Source organism: Trematomus bernacchii, unplaced genomic scaffold (assembly GCF_902827165.1).
Source record: "Trematomus bernacchii unplaced genomic scaffold, fTreBer1.1, whole genome shotgun sequence".
Lineage (NCBI taxonomy): Eukaryota > Metazoa > Chordata > Actinopteri > Perciformes > Nototheniidae > Trematomus > Trematomus bernacchii.
Window position 1 is genome coordinate 483,517 of NW_022987616.1, and position 22,840 is coordinate 506,356.

Genomic DNA, 22,840 nt, shown 5'->3' on the forward strand with positions numbered 1-22,840 from the left:
CACAAGTATACAGCCACAGCCAAAACTGTAATGTTACCATAAATCTGGAACCAACTGGGCACACTCGGCCAACGCAGGAGCCCATTCCTCCAGATGTTAGTTATGAAACTCTTGTTTTTATTTTTTTTCCTGTCTCCCCATCAGATAAATATATACACATGTTAAGCGTAAAATCGTGGAATGGTGCTGACTGGATTCACAATATCGTCACGGGTGATTTTGCAATTTGATGAAGTCAGTTTACAACTACTCAATGCAACCATTCTGCTTTAGTGGTCTGACATTAATTAGATCTCTAATCGTGTCCAAAAAGTATAGTTATAGGGTTGGTGAATATATGTCAGGAGTGTTGGTTTGACTTTCTTCACATACAGTACAGCCTATTAATGTTGGGAAAAGTGATTATTTGTCTCAATTTATGCCTCTAATGGAATAACACACATTATAAAAATGTTATCCCAATGTCTCATCTATGTTTATACAGCCCCCTCATAACTCATTTATATTTATATTCACTGGCAATCATTTGTAAAATTACCAAATTTCATAATTTTTAAATTATGTCACATTTTCAAGCCATGTGTAATAAGAATAGTGTTGTGTTTTCACAGTGTGTTAACCTTAATAGAAAGCAGCTGTTATTGATCATTTGCTGAAGCAGCTGTTAGCGTTTTACACTGATGGTGTGTTTACTGTCCGTCCCCCTTTTGTGACATTTATGATTGGATGATAGATATACAAGCTGGAGCTACAGAAAGTATAGGATTTAACGTTTGTAGGTCCTGTGTATCTTTAATTGTATCTACACTAATCTCCCCTCCTCTAGCTGCACGAAAAGCTGTATTCCGTGGTTACTTTTGATACTTTTTGGCACACTTTGCTGATAATATGTCGTTTTACTTTTTTAATGCTTTCACCAAAACTCATATGTCCAAAGCAGACTTAAGCATAATGATGTTTCTGGAGTTTCGTTTCATTGGATGTTTGGTGTCAAATCTGATCTAAAATATAACCAATTCCTCCCAAATTCTTGATGTGTTTTAAACTCCTAAATGGCTGTGAGCACCAGCCAATCAACACACTTCAGTTCCAAGAACAAGTCCAATTTCTAGAGTGGACATCTGCATGGCTTCCTCTTGTTGGAATCACAGACGCCTCATCTTCAGCCGTGCCTCAGAGGAGACCTCAGCAATGTGTACAGTAGCACTTTATAGCCCACTGCGTGACTTTAGTACCATTTGGCAAGGACCGCAAGAGACCTCCGGAGGCCTTTGGAAAATATGGCCCTTTCACTGCCTACAGAGTACACACTGTGTAACACTCTGAATTCTTCATCATCACGCGTTATACAATTTTTGGGAGCAGATAGCTTTGGGACCACCTCCTGAGGACAAATATGGTCACATACAATATCCTTTTCATTTAGCCTGGCTGTGACCAATGTGGGCTTGATGTCAATGCTGGGATGACAGAGAGAAGTGAATCAGCATTACTAAAAAGCGGCATGCAGAGATGACACCACAGGAGGACCACCATAAGTTGGATTTCTTCCTCACATGTGACTTAAAAGTCCAAAAAACTGCATTTAATTGCATTTTGTTCCAGTGGTGGCAGATCCCAGTATGCTACTTAGAACTTGCCCGTGTTGCCATAACAAAAAGTAAATATTCCTCTTTTTACCTTAGACAAGTGTCATCATTTTTGCACCCTTGGCAGCAAAGTCAGTATGGAGACAAGTGAGATATAGCAACTGAGAGAAAGCATAATGGCCCATTTGGTTTGTGTTTAAGGAGGATAATCAGTTCAAATCATGTACTGAAATAGAAATCTGTCTGAAATAAGAAAGAGCAGACCAAGGGCCGGAATGTGCTATTCAAACTGAAATGTGCTATTCAAACTGAAATGTGTTATCTATTATGTTATGTAAGCATCTTATGATAGAAATGTGTGATTTACAGCATTAGTACTGACATATGTCAATAAGCTGACTTGCTTTCTTGCCAAAAGTTAGATGGAAAGTGTCATGTTAACAGTAATTAAATATATATATATATATATATATAGACAAATTAAACAAAGTCAAGCTGTTTCAAACTTTAGGCTAAACTTAGCTAACCAGCTGTTGGTTGTAGCTTCATATTTATTCTATAAAAATGAGAGAGGTGTCAATTTGTTAATCTAACTCTCAGCAAGAAAGTGAACATTGTATTCTCTATTTCAGAGCACATCATGACCTCTAGTTGTGTTTAGTTCAGACCATTGAGGGGGAAGAAACAGCAGAGGAGGTTTCTTGCTTTTCATCTGGTCCATTCTAAAGACTTTAGCTAGTCCAACACGCAGTAAAGGTGCTACTGTCTGCTGCTTTATTGGACATATGTAAATATTTAAGCATAGCACTGACAAAGACAAATGTGTGTCCACAGCCTCAGGAGGGCACACATCAGCGGTAGGGTACAAGGAGGTTGGTCTTTTATTACAAGACCACTTTGGGCACAGTGTTTGTGAAAGGTAAAGCAAAACAGGGCATGGGAGATGAGACAGTCCGTGTTGGTCGGCATTAAAACAAGCTGCAGCTCAGCAGGGTAATAACATGAGCTCTACTGCAACTGGAGGTGTAGACAAAATAGTTACCCCAGGTACTGTAGCTATTACACCCCACTGTTTTCACACACGGTCACGAAAACACTCCATGCAGGCGGGCGTACGGCCTGTTCACATACATGGACATCTGGTTAGCAACTCTGTGGCATTAAGGGGTGTCAGATTTCCGACATCTAGATCTGAAGACAAACAATCAAAAACAGTTATTCCCTAAATTCCTAGAACAGCAGTGCCCTACAAAGGCAAAACACAGTCATAGCACGTTTAGTTAAAGGTGAGTTGGAAACAGAATGGCAGTTGTTTAACCGTATACAAATGATTATGCCATAGAAATGAGTTAGCTTTAAGAAATCACATTCAAAGACAGCTAGAACAAGATAACATGTTCCACTCCAAGGATTCAAAGCCCTAAACCTTTGTCAAAGAACGGTCTCAAGATAGCCTTATCTATTTAAAACTATATGTACCTACTCTTTTCAAACTTCTTTTTTATAACATGAGGTCATAACATCAGTCTGCTATCCCACATAAATTAGGCAGAAGCTACCCTCATCAGGATGAAAGAAAAAAGATATAGCAGTAAATAAAATGTCCTTCTTTAAGTTAGCAGCACTACCTTAGCTTATTCTTGAATATTGTTGAATAATTCTGAGGTCGTTTTAGCGTTTTTTAAATGTATTTCTTCAGCACGTGACAACAAAGGTAAACTGCTGTGCACTCAAGGTCATTTTGAAAAGGACAGCAGCGACAAATGTGCACTTAAAGACCTGACTCCTCGTTCCTTGATGTTCAAGTAGCTTTATGTGGCCAGAGATCAAACAATGTCCTCTTTCAGTCCATTAGAAAGACAGGCGTACCTGTGCTTGAACCCTGCTAAATGACTCTTGCAAGCTATGTGATTACAAAACACGTGTCACGCCTCTGTTATTCTACATAATCTGATTGTAAGGGAATCCTGCGACAAAGTGGATAGTGGATACACAGTCTGAATGAAATGAAACGTACATGTGAAGTGTCTTGTGTTTGTGTGACCAGGGTATGGTTTCCTCGGAGAGAGCTTTATTTGACTTTAGCTTGCTGGTGGGAGGGTGGGAGAGGTAGAGGTTAGTTTTGTGTTTTCAAATTAAATTGTCCACTATACAGTCAAAGAGCCCCAGCTTCCTGTGGTTTGCAGTAATAAACCTGAACTCGGGTTACATCCAAGGCACAAAGGATTGCAAATGGTCAGGAAAGAAACACATGGACCTGTAATAAGGTTAAGGCCTCAAGCTACAAGACCGAAGGAAAGTGCCAACAAGTTCAACCACTGAACTCTGTTCCTAAACGCAAGGCTGAGTTCTGGCCTGGTAGGAAAACATCTCTCTGAAGAAACAGCGGATCTTCCTGGGGCCTTCCAGACCTCCTTGTCTCTTCAAAGTCAGTGAAATCGGGGTCTTTAGAGTTGGTGGTTTACAACAAATTCTCTGGTCCAATCCCAAAATCGAGATCAGCTTGGCAAAGGAAAATAAGCAGTGCAATTACAACACAGGGGCCAGATTATTTATACAAAATAATGAATTTGTTTCTATACATGCCAATCATCTCGCCCAAAAGAGAGTATATTAATGTTTTTCACTGAGCAAATCACTGCAGTAAAAGCATGCGTCACGTCCAAGGGAGTGTTTGAGGCATGTGGAAAGCTTACACCAATCCCATGTTGACACAAAGTGATTAGTTTATTATAGAAGCCAATGGCCTGAGTACATGGGTATTTGCTTCCATGTTGTAGCGGTAGCACGAGCGAGATCCGGCTGGGCGTCCTGACACGATGAATGACGGCAGGGCCGCGGAATCTGAGAGGGAAGAGCGGCGTGTGGCCAGGGACATGAGTACCGTGAACAAGGGGAATTATGGGTGGTGGAATGATGAGTGAAGTTACTCATCCTTCCAGATTGTTTCCACAGGGCAGCAGTGCCCCTGTTTTTGGCCCTTGTGCTTATTGCCACAGTAACCTGAGTCCAGGATGAAAGCAACCCCCGTGGTGAGAGGAGTTTTCTTTTTTAATGTGAGGAGTCGCTGTCTCATACTTTCTTTAGGACCTGTACACGGGGCACTATGTTTTTGAAAATAACAAGATTGGGTTACAGTGCAATCATTTAGGTATAAATTAGATTGACAGAGTATCAAATATGAGGAAACTCAATTACAGCTCTATTACTTGCTGAATTGACTTACAAGGATCCGAGGCCAGAGGTTCACACCAAACAAGGATAGAGGTTTCCTGCTTACCTGGGGCCTGTTCTTATTAAGTTAGGGGGGTCTGGTGTGATTGATAGGTACACATACAGGCCGTCCGCTTCTGAGGATGTAGGTATGTGGATGTGTTGACAGAATCCACAGTATTCCTGATCAAATGTTTTTACTCTGTACATTTGACCATTCATGTAGTCTCGGAAGCTGACATATTATTTCATTGAAGAAATACTGCAAAGCCCACACAAGAAGGTCAAGGTTTGTCATAGTGAGTCAAGAGAATGGGGGTTTGACTGACTTCTCTGTAACCCAAAGGACGCTAAGGCCTACGGCAGGTCACACAGCTCAAAACAGATCAGAGTTCTGAAACGAGACGTTCCCTTTGCCTGATGAAATGTCAAAGAGTCTAAATGTAAACGGGTGCAACAATATAAACACAAGGTTCCACATAATCAAAGTGTTTCCACCTGCAGTGACCGAGCCATCAGTTCTGGGCATGCCGGTTATTACCTCACAGCCTTCTGGTGCTCGGAGGGTAACCCAAGAGACGCCAGAGGAAGCAAAGAGTACGAGCAAAGGGGCATTTTCCTCTACCTCAGCTCAGAGTGTAAACAGTGAACAGTCTGCAGACCTAAAGGTGACTCAGAATATTTTCGCCTAGAATAAGGAAGATCATCTAGTGAGAGAGGGCAGAGAGTTTTAATCACATTTGTAAAGGTTCAACACTAACGGCAGAAGTCCAAATGAACTCTGCAAACTCAACTTTAATCATTCTACTTTTGGTACTTTTCAGAATAATAAACCTCATCGTAGGCGGGATGATCAGCTGAATGACGAAACAACTATCCAAGACACTGTAGATGGATGACTCTGAATCCTTTCATCTGCAAACACACAGAGGTACATCTACACTTTGTCAATTGTAAGCAGTAGTTTGCCTGCTCTAATTTGTTTTTAATGTGTCAGTGAAAACAAAAAATGAAACTCATTTGGTTAAAAACCACATTCTAAGTATCACAGGGCTGACCCTTAAAGGTCCCCTATTATACTGTTTTTCATCAATATATTATAGGTCTCAGATATATACAAAACATGTCTCTGAAGTGTTTTGCTCAAAATACCAAACAGATCATTGCAGCATCCCATAATCCCCTCTGTTTCAGCCCTGTTTCAAAAGTGCTGATTCTCTGTCTGTTACGTTAGATGAAAATAAGTTGCCACTCCCCACGCCCCTCTGAGAGATATTTGGTTAAAAAACTCACAAAGGTGCTCTAGGAGGAGATTCAGGTGATAAGGTGGGGGGTGTTGCCTTGGTTGGTTGTTGGCTAATGGTTACACAAGCCAAAAAATCGTTATGACATCATAAAGTGGCCCAAATCTGATCAGCTCATTTTCAGACAGGTTTTTATATAAATGGATCAGGACAAAAAGAGAGTATCTTTTTTCCTGAAACTTTCAGAATCTCTTTACACAGAGGGAGGGGACACATGTTTATGTATGAAAGACATGAAAAAGTGGATTTTGCATAATAGGTGCATTAAGGGGAATATATTAGTTCCTGACTGAAATATAGAATTCAGGTGCTGTGACTGAGGATGATCTTTCCAATCATCCCCTCACTCACTTCTATCCTCTTATAAGTTAGCATGGCAAAACAATTACCTGATAGCAAACCGGCAATGAGCATGACAAAATGACTGACGTCTGGGAACCCGACACCTTATGAAACGATGCCCGACGTCTCGTAACATTTTTACACATGACAGCATGACTGGTCTCCTGAGGGGCTCGTCTGAGCGTTAATCCATACGTCCTGCTGCTGCGACAGGGAGAGGAGCAGCAGGGAGACAAGACGGTGTTAATGAGAGCCAGATCTGACTTGGAGTCAGACAGAAGACAGAAGACAGTCCATCACGATGCCCCTGCAGAGCTGCTCACTGGCTTCAGAGACAACAAGGTGGGATAAGAAAAGAGTTTGGCATGTTGCGCTAAAGATGGTTCAGTTCTCCCTCCTTCATAATAGCTGAGCTTTCCTCCAGTATTTTCTTGTTCTTTTGCCGCATTAGTACATATTTTCTTATCTATGTCACCATAGAAGGCCTTCTCTAGGTATGTCAGAATCAGAATACCTTTATTAGTCCCACAGAGGGGACATTTGCTTTTGTTACAGTAAGAAAAGAGCCAAAGACAGCTTAAAGGTCACTTTTTCATGTCTTTTCTACATAAACATGTGTCCCCTCTGTGTAAAGAGATTCTGAAAGTTTCAGGAAAAAAATATTCGCTCTGTTTGTCCTGATCCATTTATATAAAAACCATGAGCTGATCAGATTTTGGCCACTTTATGATGTCAAAACGTTTTTTTGGCCTCTGTAACAATTAGCCAATAACCATCCAAGGTGACACCCCCCCCCCCCCCTGCTTATCACCTGAATCTCCGATATAGAGAAACAATAAAAAAATTACACAATTTACAAAATATACAACAGTTCTGAGACATAGCAGTCAGGTATATATTGCACAGTTATTAACGGCATATATATATATTGCACATATTGCACATAATTGGTATGTGAACAGTAAACAGTTCTTTCCTTTGGTAAGCTACATTCGTGACCCTCATGGGACAAATTGACATAACTAAAGGTGCAGGGGATATTTGCTTTGCATAATTTTGTAAGACTGCTAAAATTATATATAATATTAATATAATATTTTTAACATTCTATACTGTGTTGTTTATTAGAGGTTTTTATTTTACATAGTACACTATATTGTTTTTTTGTACATTTAAGACTTACTATACTATGTTTTATTATTGCATATTTTAAACATACTAAGCTATGTCACTTTTTTGGCATATTTTCGACATATGTCATTTTTATGCATTAAAATAATGCAAAAATGCATTAAAAGTTAGGGGAAAGAAGGTGGATGACTTTTTTTCAACATGCTATATTATGACTTTTCTATCATTTTGAACATTCTACACACTATACCGTTTCTACACACTATACCGTGCCTTATTTCGACATAAAATACCATGTTTTTTTTGCATTTATTGAATTGTTTCGACATGCTATACTATGACCTTTTTGTCATTTTTTTCAACATGCTATATTATGACTTTTCTATCATTTTTTACGACAAACTATACCTGGTTTCTACACACTATACCGTGCCTTATTTCGACATAAGATACCAAGTTTTTTTTGCATTTTTTCGACATGCTATTCTATGACTTTTTTTCAATGTTTAATGACATACTACGCCTGGTTTCTACACACTATACCGTTTCTTATTTTAACACAAAATACCATGTTTTCTTTTGCATTTAATGCATTTTTTCGACAGAGTATATTATGTGTTTTTAGTAAAAAAGATCGACAATGCTATGACTTTTTTTCTTAAAATATCGACATGCTATACTATTACTTTTATTTCAGAAAATATCGACATACCATGACTTTATTTCAACATACTATACTATGACTTTTTTTCGACATACTATACTATGTGGTTTTTTCAGAAAAATATCGACTAACTACTATGACATTTTTTTTTGACCGATATATAGAGACATTTTTTACAACACATTTACTTTTTTTGTACAACTATACTATGACACTTTTATTGACTTTCTTTTCTATCACTTAATTTTATAAGTTGTTTTGATGACATATATTCTATATAGACTATATTATAATTTTGTATTTATATTATTATGTATATTTATTAATTAACATTTTTAATGTCAATCTTCATTCTGTTTTTCTATGAACTTTTTCCACATCTATATTTTGAACTTTGATGATTTATTTTGTGGCATATTATAGAGTTTTCACTGTATGGCTTGTGTATGTCATGATTGAAAACACATTTTTAGAGCCGTTAAAACAATATTGAGCATGTTTTTTAAGCTGTTAAAGAACACCCGTTGCTTCTACAATACCAAATAGAACATTTTTGCGTTGTCAACCCACCTTTAAAAGCTGTAAAGCCGCCTCAACAGTGATTTTTGTAAAGGTATATAAGGAATATAATTCTTCACCAACCCTACCATTCATGTCCAATACCCTGGTTAATACCTGCAAATTACAGACAATCAGAAAACAGAAAAAAATGATTAGATTCAGAATCATAATACCAGGAAATTAGGTTTTGTGACAGTTGCTCCATTTTAGAATCAAATAATTAAACGATAATAAAAAACAGAAGGGCAGTGAACGGGGCTTTTAGGAAGGCCACTTCACACCGTCCTTCTCCTGATGTAGCTATAAAAGGAATGTATATCTGCCATCTTTGTAAATTCTCCTCAGAAAATATAGAATGTGTCAGCACAGCCCCTTGAGAAGCTGATGTTTTTCCAGTGTAGGCACGAGGAAACAGCAGTGCTACAGCTCAGCACATGGTTGGACCACATGAAGGCATTATTACGCCATATTCCTCCGTTGTTGTTTGACTGAGACATATTTCCAGACGGCTGCGGCAGGAGATGAGGGATATGCTACGAGCGAAAGAGTCCTCGCTCTCGCTGCCAGCACCGACCCTTTCATAATCGCCCAGGAATTAGGCACATCCCAGTTAGAGCACTGGTAGAGTGAGTTATGGCTGCGGTGGTGTTTCCTGAGAAGCCTGCCAAAAAGATGATTTAGATAGATCACACGTCTGGGGTCTGAGGTTCCTCGGACACTGTTTAAACACAAGTCTTCATTCTGAGGACAGAGGAATGTGAAGGGTGCAGAGTGAAAAACCCATCACCTAACAGTGACATTTCCAACATGGCAACCGTGACAGACAATTTATGGCTCATCTCTGACAAAGACTTGGACATTTGAGCATAACCAAAAAGACGACTTTTTCTTGATCATTTTACAAGCTGGCACTTTGAGTTAAAGATTATACAGCATTGCACCATGCAACAAACTCACTTGATTTCACTTAAAAAAGTCCTTTATTTAGTTTAATACATAGGGCGGTTTGTAGTGAAATATGTATACATTCAGCTTTACAATTCATACAGGAATTTTCCCACCAAATTCCTTAAATACACACAATTTACAAGGTATACATGTTTCAACATATTTCTGAAGACATAAGACAGCTATACCAGTTAAATAAGTAAAAGCCTACTTCCTTTTTGTTTAGTTATACCATTCATTTCCAATGGTATGCAATGTTTTACTTGCAGCTAAATATAAGTTAAAGTATTTATAGTAAAAAGCCTCTGAAGGCCACTCACTGGACAAACAAACAAATAAATGGCACGCAGAGTTTCCCATGCAATTAAACGATATTTAAAAAAAATGGTGATAAGACATGCTTTGTGTCCATGTCTTTTTCACGATCCCTGTTTCACTTTCAGAACGACGTTTCCCAGAAGACAGACCAGCACTCAAATACTACAAACATGGTGAGAGGTCGGGGGTACGTACATTTACAACTGCTTCTCAGATGCAAACAGAGATAGGAGTACTGTCAAATCCATTAGCACTGGGAGCACACAGCGTTTTCTTTGATTTTCCAAATTCAGTGGAAACACCCTTATGACTCACTGCCCCGTTTAATATTGAACACTTTTCCTTTGTGTCTGTCCAGTCGGAGGGATCCATATGAAAAACCATAGTAGTGTTATTACTGATATTATCTGTCTGAGTGAGGAGGTGCCAGTAGGTCGCACTCCATTAAAGCAACTCGTTACAACAAAGGCGTGCAATTTTAAGAGGTTCCGTCTTCTTCGGCACCCAGTGGAAAGCTCGCTGGTGCCAATCTCTTTGATTTATGCACTCTTCAAAAAAACACACCAAAAGTTTGAAGTCCCAAGTCAATAAAAAGTTGTAAAACGTCATTCCAGACAGTTGGTAACTCTATTAGGTTCTGAAGAAATGAGGCAGTTGTGTGAACAACACATGATACCAAGCCTTTAGCCTCTAGTGCTGAGAGGGAATACAAGACGGCTTGGCGTGATAAGCTTCTCCATAAGCAACAGCGTAATGTTCATAGAGTCTGGGGGCAGGATCAAGCACAGGACAAGGGGGGGGGGGACGACGACGACTAACGCTGAGAAAAGTCGGCCCTGCTTTGATACAGATGTGCTTACTAAGGCGAGGTGCTCCGAGGACAATAAGCATGCTGTAGACAAGACAGAGCCCTCGGTCAAATCTGTGTTTCCATTCTCATTATCATACTGCAGACATCGAGCCATGAGCCTGACTCACTTTGGTTTCTACTTTGACTCATTTCACTGCCCTGCTTCATTTCAATCCAGTGGTGGAAAAAGTACTCAGATCCTATACTTTAGTCAAATTAGTAATAACACCGTTTACAAATACTCCATAAGTAAGTCGTGAGTTCAAAATGTTACTTTAGTAAAAGTAGAGAAATATCACCAGCAAAATGTACTTAGAGTAACTAAAGTGCTGATTTTGCAGATTGGCTCTCTTTTCTTATTGCAGAGTATTATATTATTCTGTTTTAATAACTTGTAAATACATTTAAGAGTTTTTTTGTTTGATTTTAAAATTGGAGCACATTTTGAATATTTTGTGTTCTATCAAGTGGGTTAGTAGTTTATATAAACACGTCATGTTAATGTAAAAAGTAACTACATCAATTATTTTGTTCTTTCTCCTAGATGAAGTTGAGTAGAAGAATAGAGTGGCAGAAAATAAAGTTAAGTGCAGAACATAAAGTTAAGTGCAGAACTTGATTCAGTACATTCCACCACTGTTTCAATCCTCTGTATGAATTGAGAATGGTTAACATTTTGACCAAGGACCAAAAACTGCAAAAAAAACGAACTCAAAACAAAACAGAGGAGAGAAACTCACTCAAATCCCATTGAGAGGAAGGCCGAGCTGAATTTGCATTTTTAGCGCAGCGTTATTAGAAAGTGTGCAAAAGTCTGTGAGGACACAGGTAGTGTGTGTGTGTGTGTGTGTGTGTGTGTGTGTGTGTGTGTGTGTGTGTGTGTGTGTGTGTGTGTGTGTGTGTGTGTGTGTGTGTGTGTGTGTGTGTGTGTGTGTGTGTGTGTGTGTGTGTGTGTGTGTGTGTGTGTGTGTGTGTGTGTGTGTGTGGATGGGAGACCTCCACTGCCTTCATGTCTGAGGAGGGAGCTCAGCTCAGGACAGCACACAGTGGGGGGGGGGGGTTTGGCTGTGTGTGTGTGTATCTGCATGCGTTGTCTAGACCAGGGAGCAGAAGCCGCCACAGCTTCCCCCCCCTGCGTCATCGTCGGAGAGCTGGACCCCTCGGCCGTGGGTCTCGCTCTGCCATAACCCCGGGGTCTGGATGATCTTCTCCACCAGCTCCTCGAACGCACACTGGACACCGTCACGGGTCTTCGCACTCGCCTCTGCAGAGAGAGAAACAAAAAGGAATAAAGGACAGATAGAGAAAATAAAAGAATGGGGCTAAACAAGACGAGTTGGATGGAATGGATTAAAGAAGAAAGAGGACTGTTCATGTCTGCATCTTGATATCATCAAATGCTAGGCTCGGAGCGGGGGGGGGGGAATGGTGGAAAATGTCTCAACAATAACTGTCAACCCCCGACACTAATAGTGAACCTTAGGAGGTTAGTAGTCAACACCTGCTCCACAACATGATGATACCCAGACTCATTAAGATGCTAATAAGACATCAATCTTAGTTACGAAATCTAATCAGAATGAATGTAGAAAATACCTAGGAGAGCTTTAGATTGGACATTTTAACTAAATATTTTAATTGAAAAATGTTTGATGAAGACAGAAACTAGAAATGCAAGCTCTTTTAAAAATCAAAAACACCGGGCGAATAAGAGCGCATGGACGATGATATATTAAGCCCGTTTTATGAATAGAGCAATGCATTCCTCAGAAACTATGGTAGTTATTTCAAAGTCGTTTCCCCGGTGTAATGGCCTGCTGTAACTCATGCCCAGCAGCCCTTTGTAGAGCGGGGAATCCTCCCGACTTACCTATAAAAAGCATGGAATGTTTTCTTGCAAACTTCAGCCCCTCGGCCCGGTCTAGATCGTGGTTTTCCTAAAACAAAAGAGAGGTAATGGCTTATTCCAGGTCTGCCGGGCGGAGCCGTCAGCTGCTGTGGTCGTCACAGAGGAAAAGTGAATTTCACAGACAAAGAACAGGACACAAGACATTCATAATGCTCTACTTAGTGGGCATTTCATCCTGGTGTACTGGTGAAGGAAGGAGCAGCTGCCAAAATATGAAAGTGAGTCTGCCACGGTCAGTTAGCTCTGTAATTTGTCAAATGGCTGTAAGATGATTTTTAGTTAGTTTAGTAATATTTAATTTCCTGTTCTCTGAAATACATGTTTATAGTAAAAGAAAAATTATATATAATGAATTATGCAAAACCGCTCACCTTATCGATCTTATTTCCAACAAGCATCTTCACGAGGTCGTTCCTCGTGCAGTACGTCTCCAGCTCATTGAGCCAGTTGTCCAGCTTGGTGAAGGTTTCCCGTCGTGTGACATCATACACTGTGACAAACCACATGCAGAATAGAGTTTCAGAATAAAGGCATACACACACTGTACATGTTCTAATACGATTATTTGAGGTGCTGATTAAGACCACATGAAAGGCATTTTTTCTATGAATCCATGTTTTAAACATTCTTATGCTGCACAAATATCCCATTATTAGACATATACTCTATCAAAAAAAGACTAATATTACTTTTAACCCTTTATTCTCTGTAGTGATTATGGCTTTCAATTTAAAAATAACACTTGATTGCTGTTTTATTGAAAAGCACAGACATAACACTTAACGTCCGTAATCCTGAGTTATTTCAACATGTAAAAAAGGGAATAATACAACAAATTAAGATCAAAATAACCACCTAAAATAAAAAGGTATTAACGTAAAAACACATGGTAGATCAAACTAAGGGACTAAAGCCTTGTCATATCAGATGGGAAGCGATCATAATCCCAGCGTTAGAGCAGGGCGCCTTGTGTTTCTATACATCATTAGAGCGGTCAGAAACCGTAAGCTGCAGAGGAAGTCTGTTTAAGAGTTTTAACTAAGTTCCTGCGTGCGTGTGTGTGTGTGCGTGCATGCGTGTGTGTGTGTGTTCATATACATGCTGTACATGCATGTCCATATGTGAAGTCTGACTTAAGGGCATAAACTAACTTCCAGAGAGAAGAGGCTACAAAGTGTGCATGTGTGTGGGTCACAGGATGAAAAGCCATCACTCTCTTAACAACCAGGAGCCTGACCTGCCTGATGGAGCACACACACGTACGTACGTACGTACGTACGTACGTACACACACACACACACACACACACACACATTACAGGTGTTGGAGCAATGATGGCGTCGACGGCTCGGCTTACCCAGGATGACTCCCTGGGCTCCGCGGTAGTAACTGGGCGTCAGGGTTCGGAAGCGCTCCTGTCCCGCCGTGTCCTGCAAAACACAAGCAGCTCAGCTCTGAGACACTCGCAGGGAAATCGGGACGCTCCAACAGAGGGAAAAGCAGGGCGGAGGGGACGTAAACAACAAGGCCGACTCCTCTGAGGGGAGCACGGAGGCAGGAGCGGTGTTACATAAGTGCCATCTACTGGCCACTGGAGGGAACATTCAGATAGGGGTTAGGAGATGGTTAATCTCTCTCCTCTAATTTACAGATAAAAGCCATATTTTAGTTTGAGGGGTGACAAGAGAGAGTAGAGCAGACACTTACCCATATCGCCAGCTTTGCCTTGTTTCCGTCCACAGAAATGGTCTTCACTTTGAAGTCAACACCTGTCAAATAAAAACAAAAATCAGTCGGTAATCATGCAAAATAATTATGAGAATCTGAATACTTTGCAGGAAATATAGGTTGCTCCATTATATAATTAATTCAATAAAATATTTAAAAATAAAGAACAAATATAAGTTAAAGTAAGAATGAGCAATAAGAAGATTAAATATTAGTATTAATAGGATATTAATGCTGAATTGCACAGTTTAAAGGGGCTTAAGGCCTGAATCCCAGTATGGAGACTCTCCAAAATATCAAATCCCTGACAGACTATAATTATGGATGATGAATTGTCCGATCATACACACCACACTTTGTCTCTGAACTTTTGCTAACCCCAACTCTTCAGACTGGCATTGTGCCCTTCCCATGTCCTGTCTTTAAATCATAGTGTGACTGTGTATTCATATCCACCACAAAGGGACGGTGTGTGGTTTAATGTCCTAAAGGTCTGTATTAGAGAATCCACCACCTGCACAACGGCTCAGGGAACCATGATTCACCCTGAAAAATCCAGCCTCCAAAGGAAGAGACATTTACATGAAAATAACAACGCTGTCCCCCATCCCCTCAACAAGTAAATCTCCTCTATTGCCTTTGTGCAGTGTCTCGTCGTGTCTGCGTGACATATCTGGCCGGAGCTTTAGCATCCACTGACAGATTTACCAGGGAAATGTACACTTGTGTCGGGCTTGTTTTTACATCTGGGTCTAGGGAGGAGAGTACAGCTCCGAGCCAAAACAGAGGAGGAGAAGAGGGGACACGAAGACAGGCGGAGGATATATGACATTAGAATGCGCACCACACACACAGGATAAAAAGCGTTCACACAGTCAATCACAACAACTAGCTCAAGTCCAGCAGGGTTGCTCGGATACTGTTGCCAAAAGCATGTGGAGAGCAGTTTACGCTGAACGTTCCCTTAACCTTGGACCAGACGGATCTCTCCCAGAGAACATACAGTTACACATCTGTTCGTAACACAACAAGATGCTACTGCTGGAAGACAACATGTCTGCAGGCCTCAAAACAGCCCTAAATATAAATATGACATAAATACACAACAAGGTGAGTCAGCGTTTCCGTGTCTTGTCTCTTTTTAACACTTTGTAATGACTGATCCCAGAGAGAAGTGATGATAACTTTATTAATAAACGTTTTTCGACAACAGGCCTGCTCAGCCGTGTGCAATTCATATTTAACGTCATTACAATGTGCACATTTATGTTAATTTAAATATATTCATTCCAATTTTTTTTATCTTTTATTGGACCTTTTTGCTTTAAAGTGGACCTATTATGCTATATTGGAAACATATATTGTAGGGCCATACCTATACAAAATATGTCTGTGAAGTGTTTTGCTTAAAATACCAAACAGATCACCCATTGTAGCCATGCCTCATACTGCTCACACCCCTCTTTTGCAGCCCTCTTACACCCCATTCACACCAACGGTGTTTCAGGGCCGGTTCGGAGCTGGAGCTTGAAAAGCACCGGGTTTTCCTGTTCACACCGCAGCGGAGCAGCCTCTAAGCTCCGGAATCCGGTTCGTTTCGAGAATAGAGAAACGCGGATTTTGGGTTCTTAGCTTGAAAAAAGAAAAAAAGAGGAGGCGGAGCTAATGCCTGATCAGAATTCTACCGGAGATAAAGTTAAATTCTGTTGTGATAAAACGCCATCCTGTTCTAAACCACATCAAGGATTATTTCTGAAACAGTATGGAGCTCAAATGCTTTTTCTCTTGCGGGTTTACCACAAGGTGAGTTCCTTTTTTTATTTCCTGCTTTTTAAACACATGTGCTCTCCAGTAGAGGTTAGCTCTGAGTGTTAGCGAGGCTTGCTAGTGTAAACAAAGACGAGATTATGTCCAAAACACGTCAGGCATTGTTTCTGATAGCAACTTTCTGTGGGTCCGCTGCGTGAGTTCCCTGACACACCGGGGACACATATTTATGTATAAAAGACATAAAAAAGTGCATTTTGCATAATAGGTCCCCTTTAATTTCTTATATTGTTTTCTATTATTTTTCTTTCATAAGGACAATGCTCACACACATTACAGACAGAGCAAGACAATAACAGGGGGTGAGGGGGGGCCAAGGGGGGTTACACTTTCAATTCAATTTTACGCATAAACGCATTGTATTAATACATCATTTACTTCATAACATATATATACACTTTCATTATTAATACATAAATAAATGTATATATATATCATTTTCTCCATTTCTCTCACTTGTTTTATTTTTATTGAATTTTTTAATGAAGGAGAACGGCCAAGACATTAATATTTTGTTTATATTTTATTTATTTATTCTAAAATTATGCAAATAGAAATAAAAAAATAAAAATGATGTAATATTTTCAATACACTGTTTGCTAATGGGACACTGTTACTCGGTTACACAGTTTAGGTGTGACACGCAGGGATGAAAATTGCAATAATTGAGATGGAGTGATGGCGGATTACATTTCTGTCTGAATAAAGGAACTTCAGTCAACGATGGAGGCGTAGCTCCAATAAAGACATCTGTTTGGCAAAAGTTCCCAGCAGAGATCCATGCCCTGACCTGGGAGAAGAGAAAAAGTGTTTCAACTGTTTCAACCTCTCCTGGGATGTGTGTCTTTAGCTGTAACAAAGAGAGCACTGTGAGCTATACGCTCCTAGATAGGGTGGTTCATTTCTCTAAACTCATCAGTATACCATTGTAAATCTGGAGTTGCTGAATGCTTGAACATAAGACAAGGAAGGAAGTTACAGCCTTAAAAAACAACAGGTGCTTCAAATGATTCATATCACTAAAAAGAAGCTGATATTATTTGCAGATCCATCACAATTTGGAAAGACATCGACTGAATTGCTGAATAATGTACGTCAAAGTTCACAGGATAAGATTGATAGCCTGGTCTACTGCAGATGTTTCCAACTTTTTCATGAAGTTTGAATTAAATAAAATATATCTGTGGCTGAGAGGGTGTGTGGCATCGCGGTTACTTTCACTTCCAGCTCATTCCAGCTGTAAGCAGATCTTCTAAAAGGCCAAACATCTGCACAGTGACCTCAAATTGACTTTCATTTCAGGACAAAATCATCTTTAACTTGAAATAACTGATTTAAAACGCTCTGCAATTATTAGCCTGCTGGGTGTGTAATTGATACAAGAAGCGATTACAGTAGTTCTGTTTGGATTGTTGTTCAGAACAATGTGAAGGATCTGCCAGCAGCCGCAGCAGGGCGTACCAGCTAAGAGGCAGAATGAAGAACAGTTTATGTCTCATTTACTCAATGTGGTAGCAATCGTTGTCTACGGTAGTCCTTTAGAAGTCCTAAAAACTCAAGAAGGAACAAATATTCTGACACACCTAATGAGCTTACTCTATACATAAAAAGAATGTTAAATACAAATATATATTTGGAATGCACACTACTTGGTCACGTTATTAGGTACACTCATGTTTCAAGTATTCTACCTGTAGGAATCTTATAAAGGCCTGTTTCTGTTTAAACTTGAACACTATAACATTAGATCTTACTTTACACTGTTGCCTTACTGTTATCAAAAAGTGTGGTTCTCAGCTGACAAAGGATGATACTTTGTCAGCTGAGTTTTTAAAGAAGTCCATACTCAAACCATCTGCTAGACGTCTTGGTTTAGAGTCTGATCCTCTGAACTTTGACCCTCACATTAAGAAATCGCTTTAGTCTCGTTTGTGGAACTCAGGAATATTGCTAAATCTGTGTAGCTTTGCCTAAAAGCATTGTAGAACACAGCATCAATGCTTTTATCTCTACCTGCCTGGATTACTATAGCTCCCTATTTTCTTCTTTAAGCGAGTCTATTGGTTCAAAACTCATATGGATGATTGAGTCATACATATGAGTTTTGAACCAATAGACTCTGTACTAAGATCACTCAGATTACTTAACATTTCTCTTCAATATCCCATGACCAAGGCTCACATAGGGTTGGATACATGGATACAATTTGTCCATTCTTTTTTGTGGGTATGAATAACATTCAATGAGCTAAAATATATAATATGAGCTGATAAGTTGCAGACTACACTGCTTTCCCCAAATTATTTAATTTAATAAAATCCTTGTTTGTGTGTACCATTAAAGACTTGTCTCATTTTCACTCCATTATAATGCACTCGCTGTTACCACAAAACAAAACACTGCTATTTCTTTACCTCTAACTGAGCTCATGTGTTACTCACCTATTGTTGCCGTTTGCTCTGGGTCAAATGTGTCATCTGTGAATCTCAAAAGAAGGCTGTTGACAGGAAGAAGGAAATAATTAGATCACGTAATATATCACTAACACAACAGAAGTTTGTTTCAGTTATTCTATTCCACACAGGTTGAGAAGTCGTTTGGTCTGGGATCAGGTTTCAATTTGCATCGTTTAGATAACAGGACAAGCAGCATCTCACTGAGTTATGTATCTGTTTCTCTTTCTATTGACGTCTTTGATCTACACTTGCATTAGTCGTACATGCGGCAGATGATATCACCGTCAGATTGCAGTGAGGACAGGGTTCATTTCTTAACTATGACTAATCAAGTGCTAAGGCCATAATCGCAGCGCTGATGATGGAATAAGTGAACCCTCTTTCTCCTGACCCAAGCCTAATTCTCTTATTTTTCCTCATGGGGCATGAGGAAGGATGCTGGAGCGCTGACTGTTTATTGTTAGAGGGCCATTCAACTGATGAGCTATGCTATGAGAACAGCCAAGTAAGACATGTGTTCTGTGTAGGTCATTTGTTACGGTAAAATAAAACTTGTGTATTCAATGCCAGGCATCCCTGATGATTTAAGGGCTTCAACAGATTGCAGGGAGCCATATTAAATATCTGCATGCAACTTCAAAAATAGTCTAACCCTTGCCATCTTGACAATTGTACAGCTGGCTCGGGAGCATTCAAATCATGATATTGGAAACTAATGATAGACTGAAGTTTATTGTATTAAGGAAAAGCCTATTTCATAATAATAATAAAACAACATTGCATCCTTGAAAACGCCCTTTGGCTCAATAATGCACTAAAAAGGCAGCGTTTTGTTTTCTCAAAATATAAGCAAATCTAGGTCTATGTCTAGGTTATGGTGTTGGCATAATCTCAGTCTCTCCTCTGTGCTCTGTCACTACAGAGCTGCCATCACATTAAGAACACTAACAGCACTACTGGAGAAAAGTGGGAAAGAAAACAAGACATTGCTACTGTTATACTAAAACAGGCCCAGATTCAAGATTTAAGTGAGCCTGCAAATAGGATGATGCCAAACAAATGGAACAGAGGAGGCAAGATGCAATATAGAGTCACATTTGTGCTGACATTTGAGGATGTTAAGTGCATGAATTAGTACAAACATTTGAGATTATGTACTTTCTCGACTAACATTTGGCTGAAGGGTATACTCATTCCCTTTAACATACGATATCTTGTTGATCATGCTGACGATCTCATTTTGTTCTGATTACTACACACTTTTGTGGTTCACTTTGTTATTTTAAGAATATGTGGCCCTGTCATCAGTTTGCAGTGATACATGATTATTAACCAGACAGTTCCCATGTCAAAAGGCTTACAATAAAACTTTGGGCAGCTCATTACCTATGTACCATGCTATGACTATGGAAGGCATGCAGTACTAGATACCATAGACTGCAATGTGATGGTTGATGGATCAGGCTGGCTATCAGGATTCTTTCATGCAGTCTGGACCACAGAGGTGGATGCCAGAAAAACCTCAGCACTGCCAGACTCAGTAAAAACATTATACTCTACCTTGAATATTAGGCGGATTTGTGGTTGCTAACAAGGACCTGCTTACCACATGTTGGCAAAATCAAATGTGATGTAAAAGCTATACAGCAGTCTTTGAAGAGGCCAAACAAACTGAAACATGACGTTTCACATGTAGCTATTTCTTTAAGATAGTGCTAGCTCTGTTCATATTGATGTGTGATAAATATATTTATTACTGCCAGATAAAGTAAGATTAGAAATAGGGAATAGTTCGTGCAAAGCCGTCTCGATTGCAACATCTGTCAGACATGAAATGGGTGATGTCACACACAGCTACCTTCAGTTAGCTAAGGTTAGCTTGGCTGCCAACACCATAAACTGTATTTAAATTTACAACGTAACATCAAGGTCTGGTTTTTACATTAAAGAAGAAAACCACTAAAGCGGAGTTTAAAAGTCATTTTAAAATGCCGCATTATCTTTGAACATCACACAATTTGGTTGGCTGCTAAGCTAACGCTAGCTATCTCACTTAGCAGTGAGCCACGACATCATTTTCTTTGAGATAACTACAGCTTACCTTGACTTCCCAACACCACTTTCCCCTATTATCAGTATTTTCAGCGTCGTTAGTGTGTCGTCTTCCATTTTTCTTGAACAGTGAGCGGTGTTACTCTTGATAAACGGCTAAAACAGCCTGCTTAAAACGGCGTTCCTCGGTTACTTGCGTTCCTGTTTACAGCTTGCTACAAAGATAGTGGTTAATGTCTTGTTACGAAGACGCTTCACTCCAACTATATCCGGTTGGATTTTTGGCACTTCCGCTTGTCCAGTAAGTGATGGGTTATTGATTACATAACAAAGCAGACCCTGGGATTATGATTATATATTGCATACAAATGTGTGTGATTTACTTACAATACAATAGGACACACTTGGATGAAAAATAGGTCTAATGAATTTCTTATTTTTTTGTATTTGCATTTTATAATTGAATCATTCTCTTCAGGGATGAAAACATACAAGGTTACTGTGCATATAGCGTATGCCCTTGAACTACTTGTATTAAATATGTTAATAATACTAATTATGTATTTGAAAGGAAAACGCTTTCATTGCATTTTGTATTTCTAGTTGACATAAATATAATGGGCAGATGTTATATTATAAATATACATAAATAACGTTTTAGATGAAAACATGGCAGAATATATAATGCATGCTATGCTCTGAACTTGAATTACATATGTAGCTCATTGTTATTGACTAACTGCTCTTCAGTATCATCAGAAATGTTTTTAAAACATTGGAGCATGCCTCTAGCCATCAGCCTTATGTTGCATTTTCTTCAGAACAGGTGGGATGATCTACCTCATTGGTACAGTTAGCGAAACAGGAAGACACAGACATTTGTTGTACTTTATTTAATAAATAACTCAAACAGCATTGGGAGAGAACAAGATATTGAAATAAAAGGCACTTTGAAAACAATACTGTAAAGGCTTATGTGTGGTACTTCAGAGGCATTGGGAGGTGAAATCATTTCAGAGGTGATTCATGTGAATACGGAACAGAAAACACTCTTGTTTCCGTCATATGATCTCAAAATTGACAGAATGACTCGCACATATGAGTTCACTAGTTTACGAAAATAAGCCAACACAAAACATATTTTTGGCGTACTTGACAAGAACACAGGAAAGGACCTGAGAAAGAGTAATAAAGTTACTGCAGTAAGCAAGTACAACAATGTTCAACGTTAAACTTGTATCATAACTATACAAATCTGTGGATTGTTCAACATTGCCACAATATCATAATTTCAACAAGTGGTATACAGTCCCTTTGTGATAACAACAATTCTTCATATTGTGTATTTATTTACTCCTTCAGAACAATACTCACAAAGAGTGCATTAAAATGTGAAGCTGCAGTTCAAAACTACATTTACAACCACACCACTGTTTCAACAAATGGTCAAATTAAAGTTGAATGTGAAATATTATTCAATACTTAAAGGTCCCATGTCATGGCCATTTCTACTGATCATAATTCCATTGTTGAGGTCTACTAGAATAGATTGACATTGTTCAATGTTCCAAAATCACATTGGTTTTCTCATACAGCATCTCTGTGTAGTATGTGTATTCACTCTCTGTCCTAAACACCTTTGTGGAGCTCCTGTCAGCCTGAGCGCACACACACGTGAGTGTGTGGCAATCTGTGAGTGGAGATCCAAGCAGCTGCGGCTGAGAAAAGATAAGGCTGAGTGTGCCGGCAAAACTCCGTGGAGTATCGCGGATTTGCGGCTGAGAAAAGATAAGGCTGAGTGAGTGTGTGTGTGTGTGTGTGTGTGAGGAGCTCCACGGATTGGTCCATTTGGTCGTCGTTACGTCACTTGGTACCAGGAAGAAAAAAGAAAATCTCCACTGAGGCGTTCTGGGGCAGCAGATAGGTATTTTCTGTGTTAGAGTTTTAC

General features: G+C 39.4%; 1 protein-coding gene across 1 annotated transcript; it reads right to left on the reverse strand.

Moving 5' to 3' along the window:
- Window positions 1-11,841: 11,841 nt before the first annotated feature.
- On the reverse strand, window positions 11,842-21,137 carry LOC117484107 (ras-related protein Rab-18). Its single transcript, XM_034132557.1, has 7 exons — window positions 20,942-21,137; window positions 18,826-18,881; window positions 14,537-14,598; window positions 14,187-14,259; window positions 13,201-13,319; window positions 12,791-12,857; window positions 11,842-12,184 (listed from the first exon to the last, which is right to left on the reverse strand). Exons 1-7 carry the CDS (start codon window positions 21,007-21,009, stop codon window positions 12,015-12,017), a joined length of 615 nt encoding a protein of 204 aa, XP_033988448.1. The 5' UTR covers window positions 21,010-21,137; the 3' UTR covers window positions 11,842-12,014.
- Between the last annotated feature and the right edge of the window lie 1,703 nt (window positions 21,138-22,840).

Coding starts and splice junctions, on each gene's coding strand:
- LOC117484107 (XM_034132557.1), bottom strand. CDS start 21,009: ATGGAAGACGACACACTAACGACGCTGAAAATACTGATAATAGGGGAA. Junction 14,260..14,536: donor AGGCAAAGCTGGCGATATGG/GTAAGTGTCTGC, acceptor TGTGTTTTGCAG/GACACGGCGGGACAGGAGCG. Junction 12,185..12,790: donor ACATTCCATGCTTTTTATAG/GTAAGTCGGGAG, acceptor CTCTCTCTGCAG/AGGCGAGTGCGAAGACCCGT.